The 24,039-nt window shown below is 43.7% G+C and overlaps 2 protein-coding genes across 2 annotated transcripts; both read right to left on the minus strand.

Annotated features, from left to right (window-relative positions):
• Window positions 1-1,076: 1,076 nt before the first annotated feature.
• Window positions 1,077-2,918, minus strand: LOC108114940. The gene is made up of 3 exons (XM_017226125.2): window positions 2,686-2,918; window positions 1,411-2,634; window positions 1,077-1,293 (listed from the first exon to the last, which is right to left on the minus strand). Exons 1-3 carry the CDS (start codon window positions 2,877-2,879, stop codon window positions 1,077-1,079), a joined length of 1,635 nt encoding a protein of 544 aa, XP_017081614.2. The 5' UTR covers window positions 2,880-2,918.
• Window positions 2,919-5,070: 2,152 nt separating this feature from the next.
• LOC108115028 (mpv17-like protein) lies at window positions 5,071-24,039 on the minus strand. Its single transcript, XM_017226273.2, has 4 exons — window positions 23,929-24,039; window positions 7,713-7,938; window positions 7,448-7,655; window positions 5,071-5,458 (listed from the first exon to the last, which is right to left on the minus strand). The coding sequence occupies exons 2-4, from the start codon at window positions 7,862-7,864 to the stop codon at window positions 5,237-5,239; spliced, it is 582 nt and encodes a 193-aa protein (XP_017081762.1). The 5' UTR covers window positions 7,865-7,938; window positions 23,929-24,039; the 3' UTR covers window positions 5,071-5,236.

The raw sequence follows: 24,039 nt of genomic DNA on the forward strand, positions 1-24,039 counted from the left end.
AGCCTGGTTATCAAAGCATTTTCCTCGGATTTAAAGCTCATAACGATTCACAGCTGAGTGACCAAAGAGCTCTGAAAAAGCAGAAGCACAAAAGCCACTCTGCGCCACTCCGCTCACCCCTCCGCCAGTACAGTGCCTCCCCCGAAGACGCCCGCCTTCCCCGGAGCGAAAAAATCCAGGCGAACAAAGCAATTTTGTGGAATTACAAGAGCGTCTCTAATTGTTAAGTAAGCATAATGTGTGCAACATATGGCCGAGAGACTTGGCCGGACTTTGACAGCGCTTCCCCGACCCTCCTTCTCTGCCGCTTTCAGAAGCGGATGGGGATGTGCCTGGGAAATTATGGCAGCGACAGCCTGCAGGGCACCAAAAAAGAAAAAGAGAAAACAAATATCCAAACTGGAACGGGGGGGCACGAATAAATTGGCAAAACGCTCGCAAAAAAGATCCCTGTGTTTGTGTGTATATTAAAAGATATGTCAGCCATAAAAAGTGCTTACAGAAATATTTTATTGTGCATGTGGCAAGTCAACAAACTGTGCACTACGAGTACATCTCCGGTCCCGAGGAAGGGCAAGTGCCGGGATGAAAGCTGTTTCCACAATGGGGCGCATTCAGATGGAGTTTTTCTGCCCTCCTCGCCAACTGGAGCTCATTAAAGCTAAATAAAAGCATTGAACTGTGCAAACTGCCACAGAACCCGGACAAGGGCCGAGTTCTATCAGAAGATGCAAAGCAGAACAAACAAGATGGGTTGGGTATGTCATCATTCTCCCCTCTGAGACACTCATTACTCATGCCAGTTACCAGTTTAGTTCAGTTTTTCGTTATTATTGAAACATTTTTTGGCACACTTACTCGATCAATCATCATATACCTAAGTATTGTTACACAAATTTAAATTCAAGACTGCAAGTTCTGTAGAGGATTTTACTTTTGCGAAAGATTCCATTGCTGTGTAGAGGTGCCTGCTGCCCTCACCCAATCAAAACTATTTCCTTAAATTATTTCTGTCATATATACTCAAATGCTTTCCGACTTTGAGGTGGATATCCGACTCCGACTGATGTATATAACTACGGAAGCTCCTCGTAGACCTCGCAGCTCTCGTAGATGTAGTTATTTCTGGGCGGGAGTGGCAGAGGGTAGTCACTGGAGGGCGGAACCGAAGGCGCCCTGTCCCTGGGCGGACATATATATTTGTTTGACTCTGTCTGGCGGTGATTTGCTTGTTCCAGGTATCGGTGATAGGCGGTGATATATTCGTTATTGTCGAGAGTCGCAATCGGAGTCCTGTTGAAAGACAGTAAGAGTAATGTAATACCTTTAGCATTTAGAAAAGTGTTAACTTGCATTGGAAACAAGTTAAAGGCAAACATTAACACATTAATTTGATCATAGAATACCTACCCCGTATTGCCGTAAACTTCCTTCTCAAACCTACGGGGAATGAGGCCTGTCGTGGTAGATTCCCGCCGCTTACTGCTCCTTAACCAGGAGGGCTTCAGGCGAAGAGTTCCAAAGACAATGAGCATCCCGAGGAGGCTGCCAACGAAGAGGAGGCCAATTCCCAATCCAATAACCAGACCGCTGTGATCGTCAAACCAGGATGCTGTTGTGGGCACCACACACCTCATGGTCTTAAGAGAACAGCAGTCAGATGAGGAGCTAAAATTGACGCCTAACACCACACAGAAATATGTCGGAGTGGAGCATTCCGATTCGCAGATCTCCACCAGAAGACCATCCTTGCAAGTGGATGAACTCTCCAAATCTGCAGATCCAACCGATGTATTGGAAGAGATACGGGAACACACGAGATCTTGACACTTTTCCTCATCGCAGGCCGACGGCGGTGTGGAGACTGTAAATGGTTCGCTTGGTGTGGTTGGCTCTGCAGTGGTTGGAGCTCTTGTTGGTGTCGTTGGTAGTGTTGTGTCAAATACTAATCCAGGATCAAAGGCTCTTTTAGCCTGGATAGTAGACACCTCATCATCGTAAATAAATTTCTCCGAGGTATACCGATATGATTCCAGCTGAGTTGTGGAGCTTCTCAACTCCTGATTTTCATTTAAGTCCAGATGTTGCATCAGCTGTAGCCTAAGGGGTAGAGTGTCCCACTCGATTTGGCTTAGTCCAGAGTCCTTTATAATCAGTTCCTCCAGCGCGGGAACATTGTCAAAGGAATCTGAACTGAGACTCCCTCCGAAGTTAGTTCCACTCAGATCTAAAAATGTCAACTCGGTAAAGTTCCGGGATCCAAGGAAGTCTGCGACCGTATAAATAACCTCAGTGGAGTACGACTGATGAACCCTGGCATTAACTAGCGTTTCAGCCACAGCTGAAAGGAACCCATAAGGCCTAAACCGGTTATTGCCATTAACCAAGGTGAAGTTCTGTAGCTTTTGAAGGCCTTGTAAGGCTGATTCTGTTAAGTTTTCCAGTTGCACATTGACAAGTTGCAAGCTCATCAAGTATCGGGTGCTGTTTTGATCGAAAGTCCCATCGCTGATATGGATTATAGAGCAGTTCTCGATGGTTAGGTTATGCAATGCATAACTGCTGGAAAGGTGGCTGTATTCCAGAGAGTTATTCCTAAATTTACGATTAGACATCAAAAGCGAGTTGCCAAGGCTATTGTAGCTCTTGCTCGTAATATAGGGGGACTCAAGTTGGCTCTCCAACTCCGTTGAATTGGAGATAGCCTCCTCACTGTTATCGGAGAAGTCCACATTGACCAGGATCAGCAGAAGAGCGAAGGAAAAGACGGCCGGCAGGATGATGTACTTCAGCCATCTCATTCGACGCGGCTGATACAGCCGCTCCGGTTTCTTAGTCTTTTCCTCGTTCACCAAATCGAAGGACTTGGACTTGAACATACTATATCTGTATGCTAATGGAGGGGTAAAGTGCTCGCACCTGCTGGCCCAAAATCGAACTGATTGCTATCGCCATTTGCATAATTTCATTAGGCGAATTAGTTCCGCCTATTATCTGATAATGGTTTATTCCCGAGTGATAAGATTGCCGGCTATGCGACTCGGATAAGCAGCATGTGTACAGTTTTTCCAGATTCACCCTTTTTTGATCGCTACAGCTGCTCTTGGGTTCCACTAATTAAATTTATTAAACGCAGTTGGGCTTACCTTTTTGTGTGTATGTTGGACGTATTTGCCCATGTATTAAACTTGAAAATAATGAAGCATTGGTAATATGATTGATAATACTAAATGCTTGTATAATTAAATCCAAATTTGACTCAAATCTGGTATGCTTGAGGAATTATCTTAAATTTCCTGCCTTCAATGGCACTTGGAGCTCCGAGTCCTAATATATTTTCAAATTTCAACGCTAAACCCATTAAGGCCTCATCCTGGCGCAAATACGCCGGCATGTATCCGAATGTCTCCGAGGGATTCGGAACGGGAACCCTTGCTTCTGCAACATTTCGTATTCAGCATTTAACTTGTCGTTAGGGTAAATTTATAAGCAGCAGAAACGCTAACGTCAAGCGGCGGACGGCGGACGGCTCTCCCCCTCCGACTGCCACTGCCATTTTCCCACTCCCAGGCCAGTTCTGGTTCCCCTGTTCCGCCATCGACGTCCACATCACCAACAACATCAACATCAACATCGAAATCGACGGAGTGCAGAGGACGGAGGAAGGAGGACGGAGGACGGCTTGGCCACGCTTTATTATCTCCCCTCGGACGGCCTTTGTTTGCCGGCGACGCCGACTGCATTTCATTGAGCGTAATTCCGTTGCTAATGATTTTTGGCACACGTAGCGCTACTTTCGAAATTAATGCGCTATAAAACAGCAACATAAAGGCCCGGCAACTGAGACACTGAGAAATGGGCGCTGGGCGGATAGGAAATTGGCCTGCCAGCCGACGCAGAATTAAATGAAACTCTTCTTTAAATTGTTTTTCCACAGCTGAGCTACACGGAAAACAATTGAGTAGGTTTTTATTACCATTTCTATGATTTCTCATGACCTCTTTTTACGTGTCCTTACTCCTTAGAGGTTGGCAAATCTATTGCTTTAAGATCTGCAGAGTAAGTAGAGCCTCCATTAATTAAATTGCTAAAACATATTGAATTATAGTATTAATCCCTATTTTAAAGCATACTTTTCAAGGGGATTTAGTTAGAATACTAATTTCTTCTTAAGAGAACGAAAGACGAAGTATTAGTCATTTAACTTTTCTGGTCTTCACACCACATACCTACTTTAACCTGAGAGATGCTTTTATTTGAATAAAACTTATTGACCTACAGTCTTCAGCTAAGCGAAATATAATTTACAAAACTCCGCTTAAATTAAGTTCAGATTTAAAGCTCCCAACATATTTTCTGTGTGCACCACAAACACCCCCTTTGGGCAGGAAGTTGGCCACGTTTTTCCTGACTGATAAGAGAACCCACATGCGTTTGGATTTCTCGGGCTGAGTTTCTTCTGCGGTTTGGTTTTTTGCTCTGCATACATTTCCATATTAATTCCCCTGATTATGGCCTCCTCATCGTCTGCGTTCTGTTCCCCGACATTTTGTCCAGGACCGAATATCCGAAAGCGGACCACACTTCGGCGATGATGTTTCTGTTCCAGAATAATCCAAATCGGCATTATTTATGCATTCAGCTCTCGCATTCAGCTCAACCACTTAGCGGTTCCACTTCAACGAGCCCACAGATATATACAGATATATATATATATGTAGCATCATGTATATAATATGCATAGGAGTTACGTATGCATTTTAATGGACTCCAATTCCCCGGCCAAAAGTGCGCTCAAATAAATATTAATTTTGATAAATGCTGATGCAGGTCAAGTGAAGTCAAATTTGTGCTTTGGTTTGGTCTGAAATTTAGCGTTGATTTCTCGTATATTTAATTCCCTTTGTTTGCCAAAAATCAAAAGTGATTTTCTGGACTTCGTTAGCCTGATTAGAGTTTACGATTCCCATGAGCCATCCACCCATTATTATTCCAACTCCCAAGAGATGCCAAAGCGAAAAAGACGATAACGGGCAATGTCGATTGAATTCTGAGAAAAAGGCAACTAAGAACTTATCACAACTTATTTATCAGAAAGAATAAAAGGGCGTACATATATTTTTCACAATGTTAGCGGCCCACAAAAATGTGTAAAAAAGAAATGACAAGTCATTAACTTTAGCCAAGGGGCGGGCTATTACATTCCGGGGTAACTAGTTGAGGACTCGGCCTGGACTCACATCTCCAGGAAGTGGATGTCCATGGCGTGGTGGTCCACATCCACGTGAGGATGCAGCTGGAGGAACTTGACGTAGGCCAGAAAGGTGGTCCAGCACATGCTGAAGAAGGAGGTGAAAACGACCTGGTTTCGCGCCGGCACGAAGGCGAAGTTCACCGTCTGCACGCAGGGCCAATAAATTACGCCCACCTTGTAGGCGTCCAGGAATTTATCGCTGACCTGGGAACGAGAGGAGGGATCGGGGAGTTAGTGCAGTGACATAATGCTCCCAGCAGCGGGTGGAAAATGGAGAATGGAAATGGAAATGCCAGCGCGGAAAATTGTAATTAAGTGCCGGCTGGCCAGCGGCAGTAGGAGACGTTTAAAATTTTATTTATTGCCCGATTTCCCCTCTCACTGTTATGGGGCTCGCTACACGAGGGCGTGGCTGCTCTGTTAATGTTGTTAATTAAAAGGTAACGCCCGCCTCGAAAAACGGCGTTTGGATGGGTAAACAATTTCCAATTTGAAATGTCAAAAGCGGTGAGGATGTCGAGGTCTGGCCATTAACTATTGATTGGCAACCTTTCAGCATGGAAATCCTAATGGAAAATGGCCAAAGGAAGTCAGTTCAACTTGGAAAAGATTCGTTAAATTAAATCATAGACGCAATAATGGTTAGTCCTGAATAGAGGTATATCAGGTGCTTTGGAAGAATGAGGAAATTAATGCAGTCATAAGAAATTGAAGTTATTAGCATGAAGTTCCATGTGTGACTAATTCAAAAAAGAAAGCCAAAATACAATGTTTACGACGGTCTTAACTGGAGAAGATGGACAAAATGTGCTTTACCAGACATTCTGTTATTTACTTCTTGGCAGCATTTGAAAGTGTTTTTGCTTGAATTAGTTTTTAAATAATAGGTAATGCTTTAAAAATGGGCTAACAAAACTAACTTATGTATTATGTATTTTAATTTAAGACATTTTCTGACCATATTATTTTGAATAAGGTGTAGTATATAGTATACAGTATGGCTAAAAGTTATGGTTTTAAAATATGAAATAGTTTGTTGGTTTGTTTTGCGAAACGAAAGGTAGATATCATTTATTTTTGTGGTAAGAGGAAAATGTCAATAGCTTTTATTAAGTCGACTTATAATCACTGTTCTGCTTCTTCTTCTCGCTCTCATTTAACAAATATTTAGGTGAGGATCGAGAGACGGACGTCTTCATAGGCCACGCACATAACTCTTTTATGGCCGAAACCGAGCCGATCACATCGCTCAGAGAAGTCGGGCCATATATCTTTGGGGAACGCATGCAAAGCAAATGAGACGACGCACGTTTGACACAAATATATGGTAAAACATTTACATTTATCAAGATAAATGGTTTCTAATGATATGGAAGCCAGCCAGCGGCCAGCGGCCAGGGGCCAGCGATTGGATCGAACTCGGCCCTGGAGCAAAGTGCCTGAAAGTATCTCAAAGTATGGCCGCAGAGCCAACAAATCAGTGTTGACAACTCGAACGGAGGACCAGACGCAGAAATTGGGAATGGATGGAGGCAGGCGACAGACAGGTGATATTTATGCCTGCTTACATTACAGCCTCAGTCGCAGTCTGAGACTCAGATGCAGATTCATAGATACAGATACCAAGATACTGCGGCGACGGGCTGAATGTTTCGTGAGAAAATGGATTTCCCAAATCAAAACCAACACACCAAATCGGGTGCAAGAAGCCGATGGAAATCGGAGACTCGATTTCCAAATACGAGCAAATACCACTGGAAGCTGGCCGCAAAGTAATGAGCACAAGAGAAAGATCGAATGGATTAACTAAGCTGTGACTAATACAAGTTTATTAGTCTAATATTTAGTATGGCTCACCTAAACTAATATAAATAGTAATATGTTAAGGAACTTGAACCTATATTAATGTTTCAAAATATTTAAGATCCTATTTTTGTTAGGGAACTTAGTTACTTGATTCTTACTCATTGATCATATTTAGTTAGGGAACTTAATCCCTATTAGTTATCAAAGAAAAAGGAGAGTTATGGAAAAGGAAACTACGTAGAAACTCCTAATACTAACTTAGACTTAAAACCTCTTTCTTTGTCAATATTTAAGTGATCGCAATGGGATGTTAAGTGAAATGATGATGGAATGACATACCGCCACTCAAGGGGCTGAAACCTCAAGAGGAAGGACGAGACAATTTACCTCCCGCCTGGCCTCTGCGTACGAGTTGCCCTCCATCAAGGTCATGAAGAAGAGGAACGAGCTGATGGCCATCGGATCGTAAGCGGTCTGCTCCGTGATCGCCTTGCAGAACGATGACTTAATGTCGGTCCGCGGCCACATAACTCCAGCCAATCTGATCCACACATATATGGTCGGCCCCATGAAAAAGAAGCCGAATAAGCTGAACCTGCAGGGGAATCAGCCAATTAGCCGTCGAATCGGGCCAAGATCCATGGGACATCACCTGAGACACTTCATCCAGTCGTACGTTCGGAATGTCTTCTTCTCGATCATGGTCTGTTCGATGAGGGATCCGCAGGGCCAGAGGGTGCCATATGATATCATGCCGCGGAGCACTTTGTATTTGTTTGTGAAATTCACGAAGTTACGAAACATTTTCGCCGCTCTCGAGTGATAATCTTGCCGATAGTCAGTGCCAGTTCCACTTCCACAAAAGTGCTATAAACACGCTGAAAGAGAAATTGTTGTTCGATCAATACGATGCGGCTTACATGGCTGAGTCCGCATGGGTTGTGCCACCTCAGTGCCATATTTGTCTTGGCAGATTTCACTTCTGCCAACCCCATGGTCTTACCTCATTTGACCCACAAAGTTTTCAAAGGCAACGCCTCTTCAATCTACAAATCAATAGAAGCTCTTATTAAGTAGCAAGCCAAGTTAAAGAAGAGATATGCAAATGATATTGTTCCTCTAATTTCAATCTTAAACAGCTTCTGAGTGAAATATTCTCAAGCAAACCTACTCAAGGGCTCCTCTTTCACACCCTTTTCCAGTGGCTCTAGCGCAGTAGTGACCCGCATTACTCTCCCTCGACAGTGATTGACTCATTGAAACAGCCTCGCGTGAGCCACTTGAAAGGAATTTCCTCTTCCAGTGGCAGAATTAAACCCCTAGCCAATTGCAAATAAGTGTCAACCATGGAAGCACTTGCACAGCTGACACTTTTCGGACTCTCCTCTGAGCTGATGGATGGTTGGATGGCTAAAAGGTGGGATGGAGGTGGCCAGAGGAGGGTTGGGCCCACCATCCAGTAACACATGTCAAGTATTATTATCGGGGGGCGAACTACAAACGAAATACAAACATAAATTTAATTGCCAAGAATGTTCCTAGCCAAACAAATGTCGAAATAATGTCGGGCCACGGCCAAAGATTTATCATATTCACTCGACTGTCATAAAAAGCAATTAGGCCCGGGCGAAAGATACAAGCCCGGCAGTCCCGAAATGTAATAAAAAATAACAAAATATCCAAGGGAAAGAAGAAAGAAACGATGTGTGATTTGAAGTTGTTTCTGCTTTTCGGTTTCGCTTAATGAGTTTGCGGCCCAAGAAGTCGCTTCGAGGGAAGCGATTAAAGATCCACATCCACATCCACGTCCACATCCAATGCGGCACGTCGGGGTTGCTGTTGTACCTCTTGTAGCTGCTGGTGCTGCACCCAAAGAAATTCTTTCAATTTAGGTAATCAAAATAAAATGTTAAAGAAAAGAAAAAAGGCGGTGGTGAGTGCCAGGAGATACCCGCTGTTACCATTTTTGCAAATTAAAACGGTCTGTTGGGTGGAGTGCAGGGCAATTCAGAGTGTAAGAAAGCTTTCTTGTTTATATTTTCTTAAATTTTGTGTTAAAGTCTGAGTGTTTTTCAAATTTAATTGTAGTCATTTAGATGACTAAGTGTGCACATTTTATTTTGTAGGAGATGTGTCTTAGTAGAAGAGTAATTTTAAGGTATTTTCATAATTTGGTTGACAAGATTCCAAATTGGTTCATAAACCAAGTTTTATTGACAAAAAGTGTTATATAGAAGATAGAAGATGTAGAAAACATACTTTCTATTGTTCCTAAAATAAGATACCATTATTTTTCCAGAGTGCAGCGTTGCTGTTGTAATTAGTATGCCCGCACACACGCCAAGCCCTCCGAAATAGAAGCGGAAGCGAAGGGTCCCGGCCAGCAGTTGGCCCTTTGAAGGGCACTCGTCAGCAGAAACATAAAGAAGGAGCGATACGATCCACGTTCCGTTCCGACAACAAGCAGGCTGGCTGGCGATTTGAGGTGGTGTGAAAAGTCCTCCTCATGGCAACTGGCCTCTGGCCACTGCCCCTTGTTGTTGCCGTCTGTTGCATATTTTCACAAGTAATTAACATGTACCCGTCGTTGTCCTTGTCCAGAGCCAGGGATCCGAGAATCCCTCCTGTCGCGGACTGTTTTCCAGCAGCAACTGTCCAAACAGGCTGCCCTGTAGTTGTTGTTCCTCAGCGAAGGCCTAACGAAACGCTGCCTCCACAATAATTTGCATTATTTTCACATTTAAATTTTAAATGAGTGCAGCCTGCTGAAGTTGCACTTTGCCGGTGAAGAGCCCAGGTGACCGGGAGGCCGGGTTGTGCCACAGAATGAGGACTAATTTAGTTGGAAACATGACTTTGAAAATTTCAATTCTAAAGGTTTCTAATGGCAACCACCGGCAGTTGTCCTAATTAAACCCAATCAGAGATTAATATTAACTTGATTCGGATTAAGTTTGAGGAGCAAATTGGCTAAGGAACGTTGGCAGGTCACTGGGAAGATTTTGATTACATTAAGTAAAGTGCAAGTGTAATGTCCGGAAATATGTTTAATACCTTTAATTACCTGAACGGACACTTAATATCTACATAGTTCTAGAATCTGAACAATATTCATTACTTTCCGGAAAATCAATTCCATTATAATTCCAATTGGATGCTGTCAAACTTTGTTCTCTGTGAATCCCAGTTTGTTAGTACAAATTTCAATAATGGTTTGGCACTTGCTGGCGGCGGCCCTTGAAAGTGGGGAAAACTTGAAACACGAGAAATATTCTGCCCTTTCCGAAAATTATGCGCCCGGGTTTCATAAATTTACATAGTTCATGGGCGGAAAACTTATTTGCTGGTGCTGGTGATGATGCTGCCCCCATTTAGCCCATTTAGCTCGCCGTTGATGATAAATTTTGCAACGTGGCCCCGGGCGAATGTGCAATAAAATGGTCCCCCTGCTGCACACAGCAACAAACCTTGCAACATAAATTAAAGCGCAAAATGTTTATTTACGCTGCGGCCGGCAGGAGGGAAATCAGGAGAATCGGGGGAAAACTTGCCGGCTGTTTCCTGCGCAACATTTGCATTTTGACGCCGTTTTACGCATGATGTGAAGAGCTCCGTCCAACTCGGCTCTTGGCTTATCAGCCAGGAGAAATCAAACGGCCCCAGCAGAAGTCGGAGAAGTCGGAGGTTCGCCAAATCGCCGATTCGGAGGAGGCGGAGATCCACAGCCCGCAGCATCTTGCAACATTTTGTTTTAATTTCGCACTCTTGAAAAGTGGCAGCCGCCACTCGAACGGGCTTTTGATGTTGGCCAAGTGAATTGCCACGGAGCCGCAGAGCTGGAGCCAGCTGCCGGTCGATCTCACCTAGGGAATGGCAACCATCTCATTCCCCTTCCCAGCTGAGTAACCCCTCTTTAATGCCCCTTCAAAAGGTGCACTAAACGATGGAGAGGAAGCGGAATTTTAAGACAGTTTGATTTAAAATTGAGAAATATTAATTGCTAAACAAGTGAAGATGAAAAGTTATATCGTTGTAGGTATATTCGATAGATTATGTTGAATAAATTGTGTTGTTCTCCCCCTAAAAGGGAACTTTATTCCGGAGATTCATAGTTCATACTTTCTTGATTGACTTCCCCCCCATTGTCGGTTCAATCAAACGGATTTCTTCTTAAATTTGATGGCTGACTTGTCGCAGAGCTCTGCTTTCCACTTTTTCGATTGATTTCAATTTTAATTTCGATGCCAATGCCCCTGCAACAAAAATCTTCACACTTGGTTGTTTTTTCGGGCTCTTAATATCACGGGGCCCACATCAAAGGGCATTGCCCAAAAAACGAAGCTAATTGTATCTGCATCTGAATCGGAGTGAGTATCTGTATCGCTAGCTGTATCCGAAGGTGCGAGTTCCGATTGCAGTTGGTCTGTCGGGCGGACGGACACAAGGGCGCTTTATTTGATTTCGAGTTATGTAGTTTTTTAGTGGGCTCCTCTCCCCTTTCTGGCTTTTGTTTATTGAACTTTAGCTGTCTGATAGCCGTCGGGGTGGGGTTGCCAGGGGAGTTATGATGGAGCTATGGCTTTCGAACACTTCGAAACATGTGTAGTTGTTGCCGCCTGATGCGGGCTGTTTGTTCTCAGCGCCCTGCACCATGATTTGATTTATTTGTACACAACTTTATGATATTTACATGTCTGCATCTGAAGGGGGCGTGGTGGGGTGACAAGGGGCTGGGCGTGGTGGTAGCAGCACATGCAATCTATGCCATAACAGTAAATAAATACTGGGTTCGGGGAGTGCGCTTCGTACGTTCCCCGTTCTTGGTTCGATTGCGGGGGGTTAGTTATTAGAGGCAAAGGTTTTCGGAGCGGAAATGATTGAAAAATACAAGTATACCTCCATATGGGACTATATCTATATGTATAAAGTTAAGTAACATTAAAGGAATGCTTTTGATCCAAAAATTGATTCCCCTTAAGATTTCCAATTCCAATACTTTTACTGAAGAGCTTAAACATTTTTCATTTTCGGCAAGTGCAACATTTTCGTAAGGATCTTTGCCTTTGAGCTGTACATGAGCCCATAAATAAGATTATTTACTTGGTAAGCCTCATGGTATTGTTGGTTAAAAAACCTTTTTAATTCGTATTTATTAAACTAGCCTTAGTAAGATTAGATGGTCAGCGTCGTGTTCGTGGGATTTGAACGATTCGTTTGAAGCCACCTGAACCCTTTTAGTCTTGGGCACTTTTGTGAACTCTCTCACTCAAATATTCAGAAAGAAACTCAAAAATGTAGAGTTCATTTCGATTTACTTGTGTGTTCTACAGAGGGTAAACTATTAGGAGGGTAAGTGAAATTCAGCTTTCTATACTATACAGATATCCACTTTCTCCTGATAGTAAGTCAGTATTCTGTATTTTTAGATTGTCACGTAAGAAAAGGTTTTAACCGGACTGAGTGCATCCTCTTTTTGTTTTGTGCAACCCTCTGACTGTTAATCACAAAGTAATCGAAGACATTGATCGATGGTAGCTTCATCCTGTGTCTTATCATTACATTCTCAGAGCTGCTGCTCTGGCAACTTCCTATTCTTCGCGCGCTTTACAAGCGTTTGGTAAACTCCCGTAATTACCCTTATTTGGGTTGGGCGCCATTAGCTGCCCGACCCCAATTCGAGTCCCAATCCCGACTGCGAGCCCAATCAAGTGCAATCATTGAGGAAGCCCTCCTCCCGACCAGCACTTATCTATCGCTGCTCATCGGCAGTTCTTCGGGGGCTGAACTCCGGCCATTATCAATTCATGTCCCGTCATAATTAATAAGGCTCGGGTGGAAATTGGAGGGGAAAACCAACACGCAAGACGGCAATCAGTTGGCATTGTGTCGGGTCCTCGGATATGGGGTATGGAATATGGAATATGGGATATGGGATATGGGATACGGGACCTGGTTCTGAAGCCTCCAGCCTGGGTGCGACCTTATCAGGCAACAGCTGCCGTTCCAATAAACCAGCTCCCCCTCCACCGGCAGTTACTTTGGCGATGTTTGCTGTTTGCTCAAGCGCTCCTGGGCCAATTACAGCTTCCTGTTGTGCGAATTTCCTCCATTCTTTGGTTCCTTTTTCATACACAGTAAGAAGCGGGATGTAAACTAGGAGATAATGTTGTTCTTATACTGCAAATGAAATGCCTTAGTATATGACTCATATTATGTATAGAATATGTTTAAGATTAAGTTCCACAGAAGCTATTTTCCTTATAATTCCCCTCACACACCGATGACAATCTGGAAACTATAATTTCTCTCCGTGTCTGGGCTCTCGAATTTTGAGTCATTCTTGTTTTTAACCCACCTACGACCCCTTCCCCCTGGCAGAATGAAAACATCACACACGCTCAATTTCAAGTGTCGAAATGTCTGACAGCTGAAATAATAGAATGGAAATGGGTGCGTATCTCTTTCGCTCCGTTTTTTAGCTATCCCTCGGGGCCCAACGGTAACTAAAGTTTCAAAATAAACATCGCCGGCGAACAATTTATGAAATGATTTTCGCATTAAAAACTCGAGGCCGGAGAGGAAAGCATAAAACACAACAACGGACAGCGGCACACATGCTGGCCGAGGAGCGAAAACAATTGCAATTGCAGGCAATTTGCTTGATTTTCTCATTTCCAATTTTTTATTGTTTTTCTTGAGCCAGCAGGAGGGTGAATTTTGAAACCGCCAGAGCGTGCCGAGAACAAGAGAATCCAATTTCGTAGAATTTGATTGTCAACTGGAATAACGAGGAAGCCCATAAAAGTGAGACAGGACCACAGTGCTGTCCATTTGGCTAGTTTCTATAGATGTTCCGGACGGCTTGGGAGTTAGGAGATGGAAACTTAAAAGCCGAGGAAACCAACTCAAAAACAGATAGAAAAATCAATCTTTTTACCTACTTCTTTGGTAGTACCTATTTGGACCACACTGTGAGGCTTACAAAAGGACGCACATCCAGAGAGGGCGACAGATTGCAGAGGGAGACCCGGCCATTGAAATTAGAGGCTGCGAAACCGCTCGAGTTCATCGGGTTCATAAATACTTGTATGGCCCATCCGACGCACAAGTGTCAATTGCAGCTGACACGACAACGGGGCTCTCGGTTATTAGTTGGCCATCAAACGTGTATGACACTTTAGTCGCTTTCTGTATCTGTATCTGTATCTGTATCTGCTTCTCCCTCCCTATATGTATCTGTCTTTTTCTGCCCTCGCTACCCGCCTCTTTCCAGACAGTTTGAACTGACAGTTGTGCCAAATTGACGTTTGGTGTTCGCGGCCACCAGGGAGACAAGTGGATGCAGGGTGGGCGGAAAGTGTCGCAGAAGAGTGCGAAAAACAATAAAATTAAAATTGTCATTCAATAAAGTCAAGGAAAAGCCCTCGACTTCAAAGAGGAAAGGTTGTTATATTCGAGTGTGCAGGCTATTAGATTCTATTCTATAAGCTTGTCACTTCGTCATAGCATCACCGTGCTATGCTTGCAGAATTAAGCCAAATAATGTGACTTAATATTGCAAAGGAAGCACCTTTTTGCCTGATACCAGACAGTTTATAAATAAGATTTATCGTAAGATAAGAATATATCATCGTAACTTCTTGTAAATCTTTTCATAAAGGAGTAATATAAAAATAAAATGGGAATCTTTTCCTGTATCATGACCTTAGTGGTACGCAGTTCATACCCTATCCTATTTAAACAGTTTTTTGTCACTTCCGTGTTTAATATTATTATAAAAATAACATTTTTTTTGGTTAATAGTTTAAAGTTATCTATTTAGGTAATATTTATTCCTGTGTTGTCATTTGATAAGGATATGTCTGAGTAATGCTCAGCGAAAAAGCTTCGAATTCCCTTGGGATTGCAACTCGAGGATTTCCATCGATCGCACTTAGTGATTTCTTGACACCGCTTCAACCCGTCTCTGTGCCCCCAGCCATTCAGGTTCAGGGCACACACTTATCCGTCCTTCACTCCTACCTATCGCCCATGGCCAAAAAATGTAAATCACCCCGCAGCACAGGCAGCTCAGGCAGCTCCGAGGAACCACCATCAATTGACGGCAATCTGTTTCGGGATCGAGGGGCAGCGCCTACGTTAGGTGGAAACCCCGTGGGGTTACATTGAACCCCGTAAAACAGTAAAAAAAAGTGAAACAGTAAAAAGCTGTGCCCAAATTTAGCGCCCGGTTCAGTGCACTTGGCCTGTGTGTGTTTGCGTGAGTGTCGTCTAGAAAAATAAAAATGAAAATAAATAAATGCCGACACAACTGTCAATTATGGTCGCAGTGCTCGTGGGATCGACTCCGACTGGGGCCATGCATCCACGTCCCGGCAACAATAGATAGATGCCAGTATGTAGATATTTTATATAAACAGCAGCAGTTCAATTTGTTGATTCGCCGCCCGCTCGTCGGCTGTTTGGATTTCGATTGATGGCAGCGTAGGACGCGGACAGGGACAGGGACACGGACACCCATTGACAGAGCCATATGCGGCACTCAACTAATTTGTACACGAGAAGAAAATGATGTACTGATGATCGTAATGCTTATCTCTTAAGCATTCCTAAGCTTTTAACCTTATGTTGCACACCAAGAAGTGACCTATTATAACAAAGAATCGTACAAGTAAGCTCTTTTTGATCCGATTTCAATACCATTTAGTGTTATATTCTTTCTTGATCTTAGTTATTAATGATCTTAGTTGTTAAGAATTAACAGAAAACCTGCTCAGAGGTATGATGTTCCTTAACTATCTTTGTACTTCCTGGTTTTTCGCAGTGCATGTACACACGAAAATGTGGAATGCAACGTCAAAGTCATTTGTCACGCGCCGGGAACGACAACAACCACGGGCGATGTCAATGAGCGAACAATGAACCAGGCGGGTAAACAAACCGCCCCTGCGCCCTGCCGGGGCCCCTTAATCCCCCTCACCCGCCCCTGGCACCACCGACGAGCTGCCATCGAACCTGAACCGCACAAAAATAAAAATTGAGCACACACTAAATCAACAATTACAAGATAAGCGAACGGCCAGCGGCCAACGGCGGGCCCATATGCACTACGAGAATCAAAGAGTTCGAACGCATCTGCGATTCAAATGTCAGGCGGTCGAAGGCTCAGCACACTTCCGCAATTATCTACAGTGTCCCATTGAGTGCAGCGTTCTATGCCTCATTTCGAGTCGACACCAAACTAACGCGGCGCTCGAAATTAGTTGCACAAAGGAAAAGGAAAGGGTGTAGCCAGCTCGGAACACCGCACCCCGAAACCTCGACATCCCGCTCACCGGGCAAATCCAAAGCACTGGCGTACTCAGGGTTATTTAAGGGGGTTTGGGAAATGTGGTTCAGACATGAAGGTCTATCCGTCCAGCTCGTGAAAAATCATATATTCATCATACTATTCCATCTTCATGGTAAGTTGAAGGTAGGAAGTAAACAGCTTTGAGTTTTGTTAACTTTTTTGTTAAAGTTAATCATTCTTTTTGAACGTATTCAAATATTGTTTAACAGCCGCTGTTTGCTTCAGTCTAGTCTGAGTAACTCAAGTTTATAAATGCAATTTACTAAATTTCAAGTCGAACCTTAAAACCCCTGTACCTCCGCCCCTGATCCCAGTGAACCAACCGAGCAGGCAACCATCCGTCCATGAGCCAACTTCAGGCAGTTTGTAATTTCATGCACTTAAACTCGCATTATGTTCCTCCCTCCCTGATTTTATTTTTTGCTGCGTTCTGTTAATTCGGCTGTTTGTCTGATTTTCTTTTTTCCCATTTTGGGTTATTGTTTTTTCCAGCTTCGAGTCTTTTTCGGTACGTCATCGTTTCCTTGTTTCGTTGTGATCTCTCGCTGGAAACCTTAGGCGCCCGGCGGCCTTAAATTTATATTTCGTATGCCCCTTAGTATGCCCCTGTGCAATTTGAGGTGTAGTCATTACTGCGGGAACGGAGAGGGGGGACGTGCCGTGCTCGTAATTACATTCATGGCGCGCAGGGTTGGTACATTGTCTGCTGGGTCTCTCTAATTAAAGGTATGGCCAGCCGGGCAGTTACCCGCTTCCCGAACCCTGTTCCCGCTTCCGCTTCTGGACTGCGTTTTAGTATTTAGTATTTAGTCGACGGTCAGCCACTATTATTAACTGATTATCAATCAGGCAGCTTTCAAGTCTCCGGGATGCGCTCCTAATGAGCAGGGGCGGGGTCCAATAATAATGATAACTAAACGTAACCATCAAAAGCTGATTGAGAGCCATCGGCAACAATATCTCATTAGAACTTTAGAATGGGAAACAAGTTGAGCAATTTGTTCTTTGGTGAATGCAAAACTAATAAGTGTTGTATGTTAAGGGTAAGCAATTTCATATAGAGGAGAGATTTCATAAAGTTAAACTCCAAATATCCCGATAGAAGAACGATAAACTATCTGAGTTCTTTACTTAAGTTTAAAAAAGGGTTTTTTCCGGATTAATTTAAGCAATCAGATCATATAGCTGTAAGGTGCGATTTGAAGTGCCAGAATAAAACTAATTAATCGCGCTCGACCACGGCAAAACTCATTTTCCCCCAGATCCACTTTGATGTCTTTCCGAGCGCACATATTTCTGGCTGCCACATTTTCCGCTACCCTGAATATCCGCTTGAGGTGACCCATTTCGGGCGAACAGAGCCTGCCATTTAGCATTCACCATTTGCCATTCAGCATTGTGCCAGCTTAACCTCATTTCGAAGGCAAATGCTAAAGAATTACATTAAACCCCGAGTGGCAAGCCGAAATGCAAACGCAAAATCAAAGAAAAGAAAATTAACATGAAGTGAATTTCGAAAGAGGGGGAAAATGCCGGGGGCGATGGGAAATTTTGGCAAAGAGTCTGGCACGTGCTTATAGCGCAGAAATTTGGAAACTTTTGTATTTCCTCAGAGACCCAAAGAGACAGCCAGACGACATGGACGTGACGGACCCGGACCGACGACCAGACTGACAGACGGACAGTTGGTCGGTCGACGTAATCGTGGGGCAATTTCTTCTGGGCCCGGCTGGCAACTGCATTTCGTAGTCAGCAGTTTCTTGGCCCGCTTCCCTGAGCCAACTCAACTTCAGCCGACGGCAGCTCACCTCCCGAATTAACCCCGAGCTGTTTTGGGACATCTGATTTGGAGTGCTTTTCCGGTGACCCACTGCAGAAGCTTCTACCCACTTGAGCTGCGAAAATACCAATATTTTCTTTGGCCCTTTCTTTGGCCAATAAATCATGTGGCACATTGTGTCTGCGCTTCTCTTTGCGTTTCGTTTCGTTTATTTGCCTCAGTTCCGATTCGCTGCCTCGGCATACGCAATTTAAATAAAAAATTAGCGCATATTTTGCGTTTTCCTTTGCCAGTGAACGAATGCCATACGAAATCGTAAGTATGCACTGTGGGAAATGAATGACCTACTGTTACTCTTTAATATAAAATGTTTGGTATGAAGGGGATTCCTATGCTATATCTATGTATATAGATGTGTTCATATCACCAACCATTACCAACCTACCCCCCATTTTCTCTCCGTGCCTTCAGCTTACCCCCATGTGATGTGTAGATTCATTCAATTTATTACTTGGCATATTTTTTGCCGCTGCTTTGTTTTTGCTGCTGCCTCAAATAAATAATGCCTGGAGCTGTGCAAGCGGGTCGATTAATATAAATCAACGCCTGACGGTGTCGTCCAGGGGAAGTTCCGAGGGGGTTGGGCGGCGAGGGAAATGGGTGCCTCGCCTGCTGACTTTTCCTTTGTGGCTTTAATGAAAGTAATTTATTAAGTAATTTCTAAGCTTTTAGTCGTGACGCTTGCTGTTGAGAGTTTAATTAATTGGTTTTCATATTAAACGGCCCGGCCAGGCCCCAATGAATAATGCACGAGAAGGTAAGTAGCAATCGATATTGAGATTGCGATTGGATATTGCACAACCTCGGTCGGGAAAAGGCCCAGTTGCCCTGCCCTGCCCTGCCCTGCCCTGCCCTGCCCTGCCCTGCCCTGCCCTGCCCTGCCCTGCCCTGCCCTGCCCTGCCCTGCCCTGCTCTGCCCTCCTTCCGCGCCACACAGATCGAAAACGGAAACCGTAATCTGCCGTGAAATGGATCTAATGGATTAATAAACATTCCGCAATAATTAATTCCGAGTATTATTTGAGCCTCCATTTAAAATGTAGATGAGGCCCTACACGTCCATTCCGACGCAGTGGGAAACTTTTGAATGGGCTGACTAATTCCCAGGAAATACAGTCGGCGGATTAAGAATGATCTGTGACTAGCAGAGTTCTCATCTCTTCGAGATTGGACAGACGGAGCCGCGGGCATACAGCGCATTTCACTGGGAAAGTAAATCCGAGGAGAGTTGAAGAAAATGCCTGAATAATTGCATTTGCCAACCGAAAAAAATCTAATAATCATACTATGCATCGAATTAATATTATTAAAAAGTTGTATGCAAATACTTCTGCATGTCCCTTAGCTAATATTATTCATCACTTAAATATAAATAAAATAAATAAATAATGTTAGCTTAACCCCACTAGACGCTGTCAGAATTTGGGTTATAATTATTACAGAAAATGTGTTAGTAGGATCATAAAATAAATCAAAATGCTCACTTATAAATATTTCTGCTTCTTGGAACGAACTTTATCTTGAAAAGTTAACTCCCCAAGCAAAGTTGCGACAACCTTGTCAATGGTGGGCAAGGGGAAGGCATCATACAACCCTCTCCTGCGGGCAAGAGATACATTGGTATCTTTCAGAGCGGCGACTGAAACTGCAACTGCATCCACAAATACCAACAAATAGCCACCCAAACGACGGCGGCGGATGTGCGAGCACGAAACGTGCTCTCCGAATGGCCAAATGGTGAAATGGCCAAAACCAAAACCAAAGCAAAAGCAAAAGCAAACCCAGACGGGCAGACAATGAAAACTAAAGCCAAGGAAATAGACGAGCAGAAAAGCACCGACAGAAAAACTGCAACCGAAAATAAATAAAAATGTCTCAGAGAAAACTGTCAAGATTTGCATTTATCGTCGTTGGCGTCGTGGGCCAAGAAAATGCACATGCGATAAAAGTTGTTGCCGTTGCAATGTCTGGTTTCTGGCTTCTGGCTTTTGGTATCGGTATCTGGTACTTGGTACTTAGCACTCAGTACTCGGTACTCGGTACGCGGTATTTGGTATCTGGTGTCTTGTGGATACGGGTAAATGTATCTGTATCTGTATCTGTGCTTGGCCATAGATAGCTTAGCTGGCATTTGCTTAATTTGCATATCGCATTGGAGCGGCGTCTCAGCAGAAAAATATTTGAGAATTTGCACTTTAATGGCACCTAAATCAGCATCAGTTCGGACAACGCTAATTGACTCTGCAGATACGGACTGATTGCCCTGGGGTCGCCTGCACTCATTATGCATTTGTTTCCTATTAATTGAATTAGTCGGCATTTTGCGGTTCCGTGCAATCCGCTTGCTATTTGCCATTTGCAATTTCCACTTTCCAGTTCCCCAAAAAGCCCCTTTCCATCACCCATCAACGCCGCGTCACAGATCAATAACAACGAGATTAAATAGAAATGTTTTATTTCCCTCGCCTGTTCCCCCCCAATTACCGATGTTGCAACACAAATACGGGTTTAATTTTGTGTTTGGTTTTCCGACGGCTTTGTGTGGATATGCCATATGCTAAATGAATTAAAATTTTAATTTTATTCTCCCGAAATACGTACATTGTGTACCGGACTTTGTGTGGTCACAACAAACATAAATCCAGCATCGAATTCCGCTTTTGATACACACAATGCAAACCTAATTCCATACAAATATTTAATAAGGAATGCCTTTTATCGCATAAGTTAATTATGTCTGAACACTCAGCTTTTTCGTCGGATATCTATGGCATTATAATGGCATTTCAAAGTCATAATACGTTTTAAGCCAGTTTAAAGCATCTTCAATCGGTGTTCCCAGAAAGTAAACAGCAATTTTATGATTCCATTGGGAAAACCCTGGCTAATTGACTGGAATCTGTCAGCCCTTTTTGTTTCGGGGACAACGCCTGAAGTTTAGCATTCGGGAAGGCTTGCGTAACGGCTGATAACTGGGAAAATATATGGTAAATTATACAGACAGCAGCCCGCAGAAAGAGTGGAATTCCATTTGCGTTCAATCGTAATCGTGAATTTCTGGCAAATTCAAATGCGCAGAAACTCCTCCTCTCTCTTCTCTCCTCTCTCCACCCTCCCCACCCCCCCCTTCAATTTATACGGTTTACAATTCAATTTAAATGTAATTTCCCTTTTTGCTAAATTGCGAATGCCAGCACATGCCTGCTGAGCGAACGAGTGCGGGGAGGGAGACAGCCTCAGTCAACTGTCGCATTCCTAAACGCAGTGCCACGCCCACTCCCGCACACACACACACACACACACACACACTCTCGCCAGGGGCTGTAAAACACATGTAAATGATAGTGCACGTCATAATATTTCATTTGACACACGGTAGAAAATCGTTTTACACTTTTGGCATAAATTGACGAAATAAATCATGTTTGCGACACGTGATTGGCGACCCAATCAGAAAGGGGTCCAACGGTCGCGGCGGTGAATGGTGGGCTGAGGGGCGGCGGAAAAGTGAGCACGAGAAATTACCGACAGCAAAGGCTGCCCGAATAGCGTAGGAAATGCTGTTCAAAAATACGCTACATTAGAAAGAGCATGTACCTCAGGTCAGTAGGGACTACTGTTTGGGTATTTATTATTTCTGCAAGTCAAAATAGTTAAGGAAATTTTTGTTTTTAAGTTCTTTTATCAGTTTCGACCTTCAATTCCTTCCCTCCAATTCCTTCCGATAGTTACATTATTGTATATTATTTTCTAAGAGAATTCCATCTTCGAATCTGAGAAAGAAAGTGAATTATGTGTTTGTTTTCGAGGGGACGTTCGCTGCGTTTTAATTCGATTTCATTTGGCCGTGCCAAACGGGGCGTATGCGCGATGTTTCATTGCACTCACATCTGCCCGCACACACGGTCGCAGCTCAGCGATTTGTGCTCGAAATCCGAAATGCAGCTTTGTAGTTGCGCAACGAAAGCAAAAACTCGGTGTAATATTTATTTTATAATTTAATTATGGCGGAATGCTTTTGACATTTTCGCCTTTTGGCCGTTAACCGGCTGTTCACGGCTGTCGGCGGAATTTTGTTTGGCCGAAAAGACAAACAGACGAAAAAGGCCACGACGACGATGAATGACTGCGTCAATTCTTTTTACATGCGAGTGTGTGTTTTTTCCGATTTTTCGATTTGCCATCACAGAAATCAGCAAATTGCATTTCGATTGTGATTCGGGATTGATGAATAGCCAGAAACGACTGTCGCGAATCGAAACCGAAGGGGGGTCAATTATTTTGAGCGACTCGATTGAATTTCTAATGACTCAAAGGGGTATTAAATGCGCATTAAGCGGAGTCACATCGCCGGCTGCTTGCCCATGGGGCACGCTCACTTATCGATGTTCAACTAACCACATTAGCCTAATGATTTCGCCGAGTTTCCCAGCCCCAGTCCAAGTCCCAGTCGCACTCCCATTCTCGGTCCCACTTCCATTTCCATTCCCAGTTCGAGTCCAAGTCGCAGCCGAAGTCGAAGTCCCCATCATCATCATCATTGTCAGCACTTAAATGCAGGCTTCATTTGCTTAATTGCATGGCAAATGTTGCCGTGATTAATGTGACAGGGATTGGGAATGGAACTTGGCCGGGTCTGTGCCTACGCACAACGCTCCAAAGTCTCTCAAAAAGCGGCAAAAGGTGAAAAAAGGAAGACAAGCAATCAACATAAACCTGTTCATTATCAATGCTGTTGGCTTTTGCATGAGCTCGGCTGAAAAACTAAAAAGCTGAAAAGACTGCTTGTGGCATGGAAATAAGTTTAGACGAAGATTTACTCTCGCTTTTACACTGAAAACAAATGTTTAAAAACGCCTTCTTAATAAAGTAGATAACAAATTTAGCACTTTAGCAGATTTTGGTTCATTGAAAAAGTTCGCTATTTAAGTGACGTAAAGCTGAGATAGTAATTGGTATATAATGGTGTGTGATACCTCTAGAGGTATGCAATCAAGTCCAATAGACTAGTTAAGGCAAGGGTATCATAAGTAGACATTCTAATAAGAAGATTATGAATAAATATATTTATAAACATGAGGAACTAAGTTAGTAAGCGGTTATTTGATGGCATTGACATTAACTAAAGTAGTTTAAGCTATTGTTTTCTTGTCAGTGCAGCTGTCTGCCTTGTATATTAACCGCAGGCAGACTGGCAGCTACTTATACTTCATTCATGCTCCTATCCCCCGCACACATGTGTACTCGCTTTGGCGCAGTTTGCCCCGAGATTAGCGGAAGCGAGAACATTCAGTGGGCAATGTGGAGCAAGGCTTCTCTCCGGCGATGACGAAGTGACCCACTTGCGGCCGAATGACAGTGGCAATCGCAAGTGGCGAGGAGAGGAAAGGAAGAGGGGACACATACCCAACCGTATTGCACCTTGCCCCTCGATGGGGACCCAGAAGCACCGACTCGACGAATGGCGACAACTGAGTAGCGGGGAACTATTTATAGACGCGCTAAATGGGCAAATTACTTCCGACAAATCGCAAATTTGAACTTTGGAAATGCACGGTTATAAATAATCGACTGGCAATTAGCTATTTGCAAGTGCGATTCGCACTCCGAAGGTCTGAGAAGGGGCGATTGGGAATTCGCAAGACACTTATGCAAGCCGCCATCGTTTGTCATTACCCGATGATTTCCGCGAAAATTCCTCTAGCTCCGCCGAATCCTTAGCTGTAATTTGTACGAAAATGCCCGCGACGATTCGCGAGGCGTTTGGCTCGGCCAAGGAATAAAAAC

This window comes from Drosophila eugracilis, unplaced genomic scaffold, assembly GCF_018153835.1.
Source record: "Drosophila eugracilis isolate 14026-0451.02 unplaced genomic scaffold, ASM1815383v1 contig_1897, whole genome shotgun sequence".
In the NCBI taxonomy this organism is placed as follows: Eukaryota; Metazoa; Arthropoda; class Insecta; order Diptera; family Drosophilidae; genus Drosophila; species Drosophila eugracilis.

Coding starts and splice junctions, on each gene's coding strand:
- LOC108115028 (XM_017226273.2), bottom strand. CDS start 7,864: ATGTTTCGTAACTTCGTGAATTTCACAAACAAATACAAAGTGCTCCGC. Junction 7,656..7,712: donor GACTGGATGAAGTGTCTCAG/GTGATGTCCCAT, acceptor ATTCCCCTGCAG/GTTCAGCTTATTCGGCTTCT. Junction 5,459..7,447: donor ACGCAGAGGCCAGGCGGGAG/GTAAATTGTCTC, acceptor TCTCGTTCCCAG/GTCAGCGATAAATTCCTGGA.
- LOC108114940 (XM_017226125.2), bottom strand. CDS start 2,879: ATGTTCAAGTCCAAGTCCTTCGATTTGGTGAACGAGGAAAAGACTAAG. Junction 2,635..2,685: donor GCTATCTCCAATTCAACGGA/GTTGGAGAGCCA, acceptor GAGCTACAATAG/CCTTGGCAACTCGCTTTTGA. Junction 1,294..1,410: donor GAAGTTTACGGCAATACGGG/GTAGGTATTCTA, acceptor GTCTTTCAACAG/GACTCCGATTGCGACTCTCG.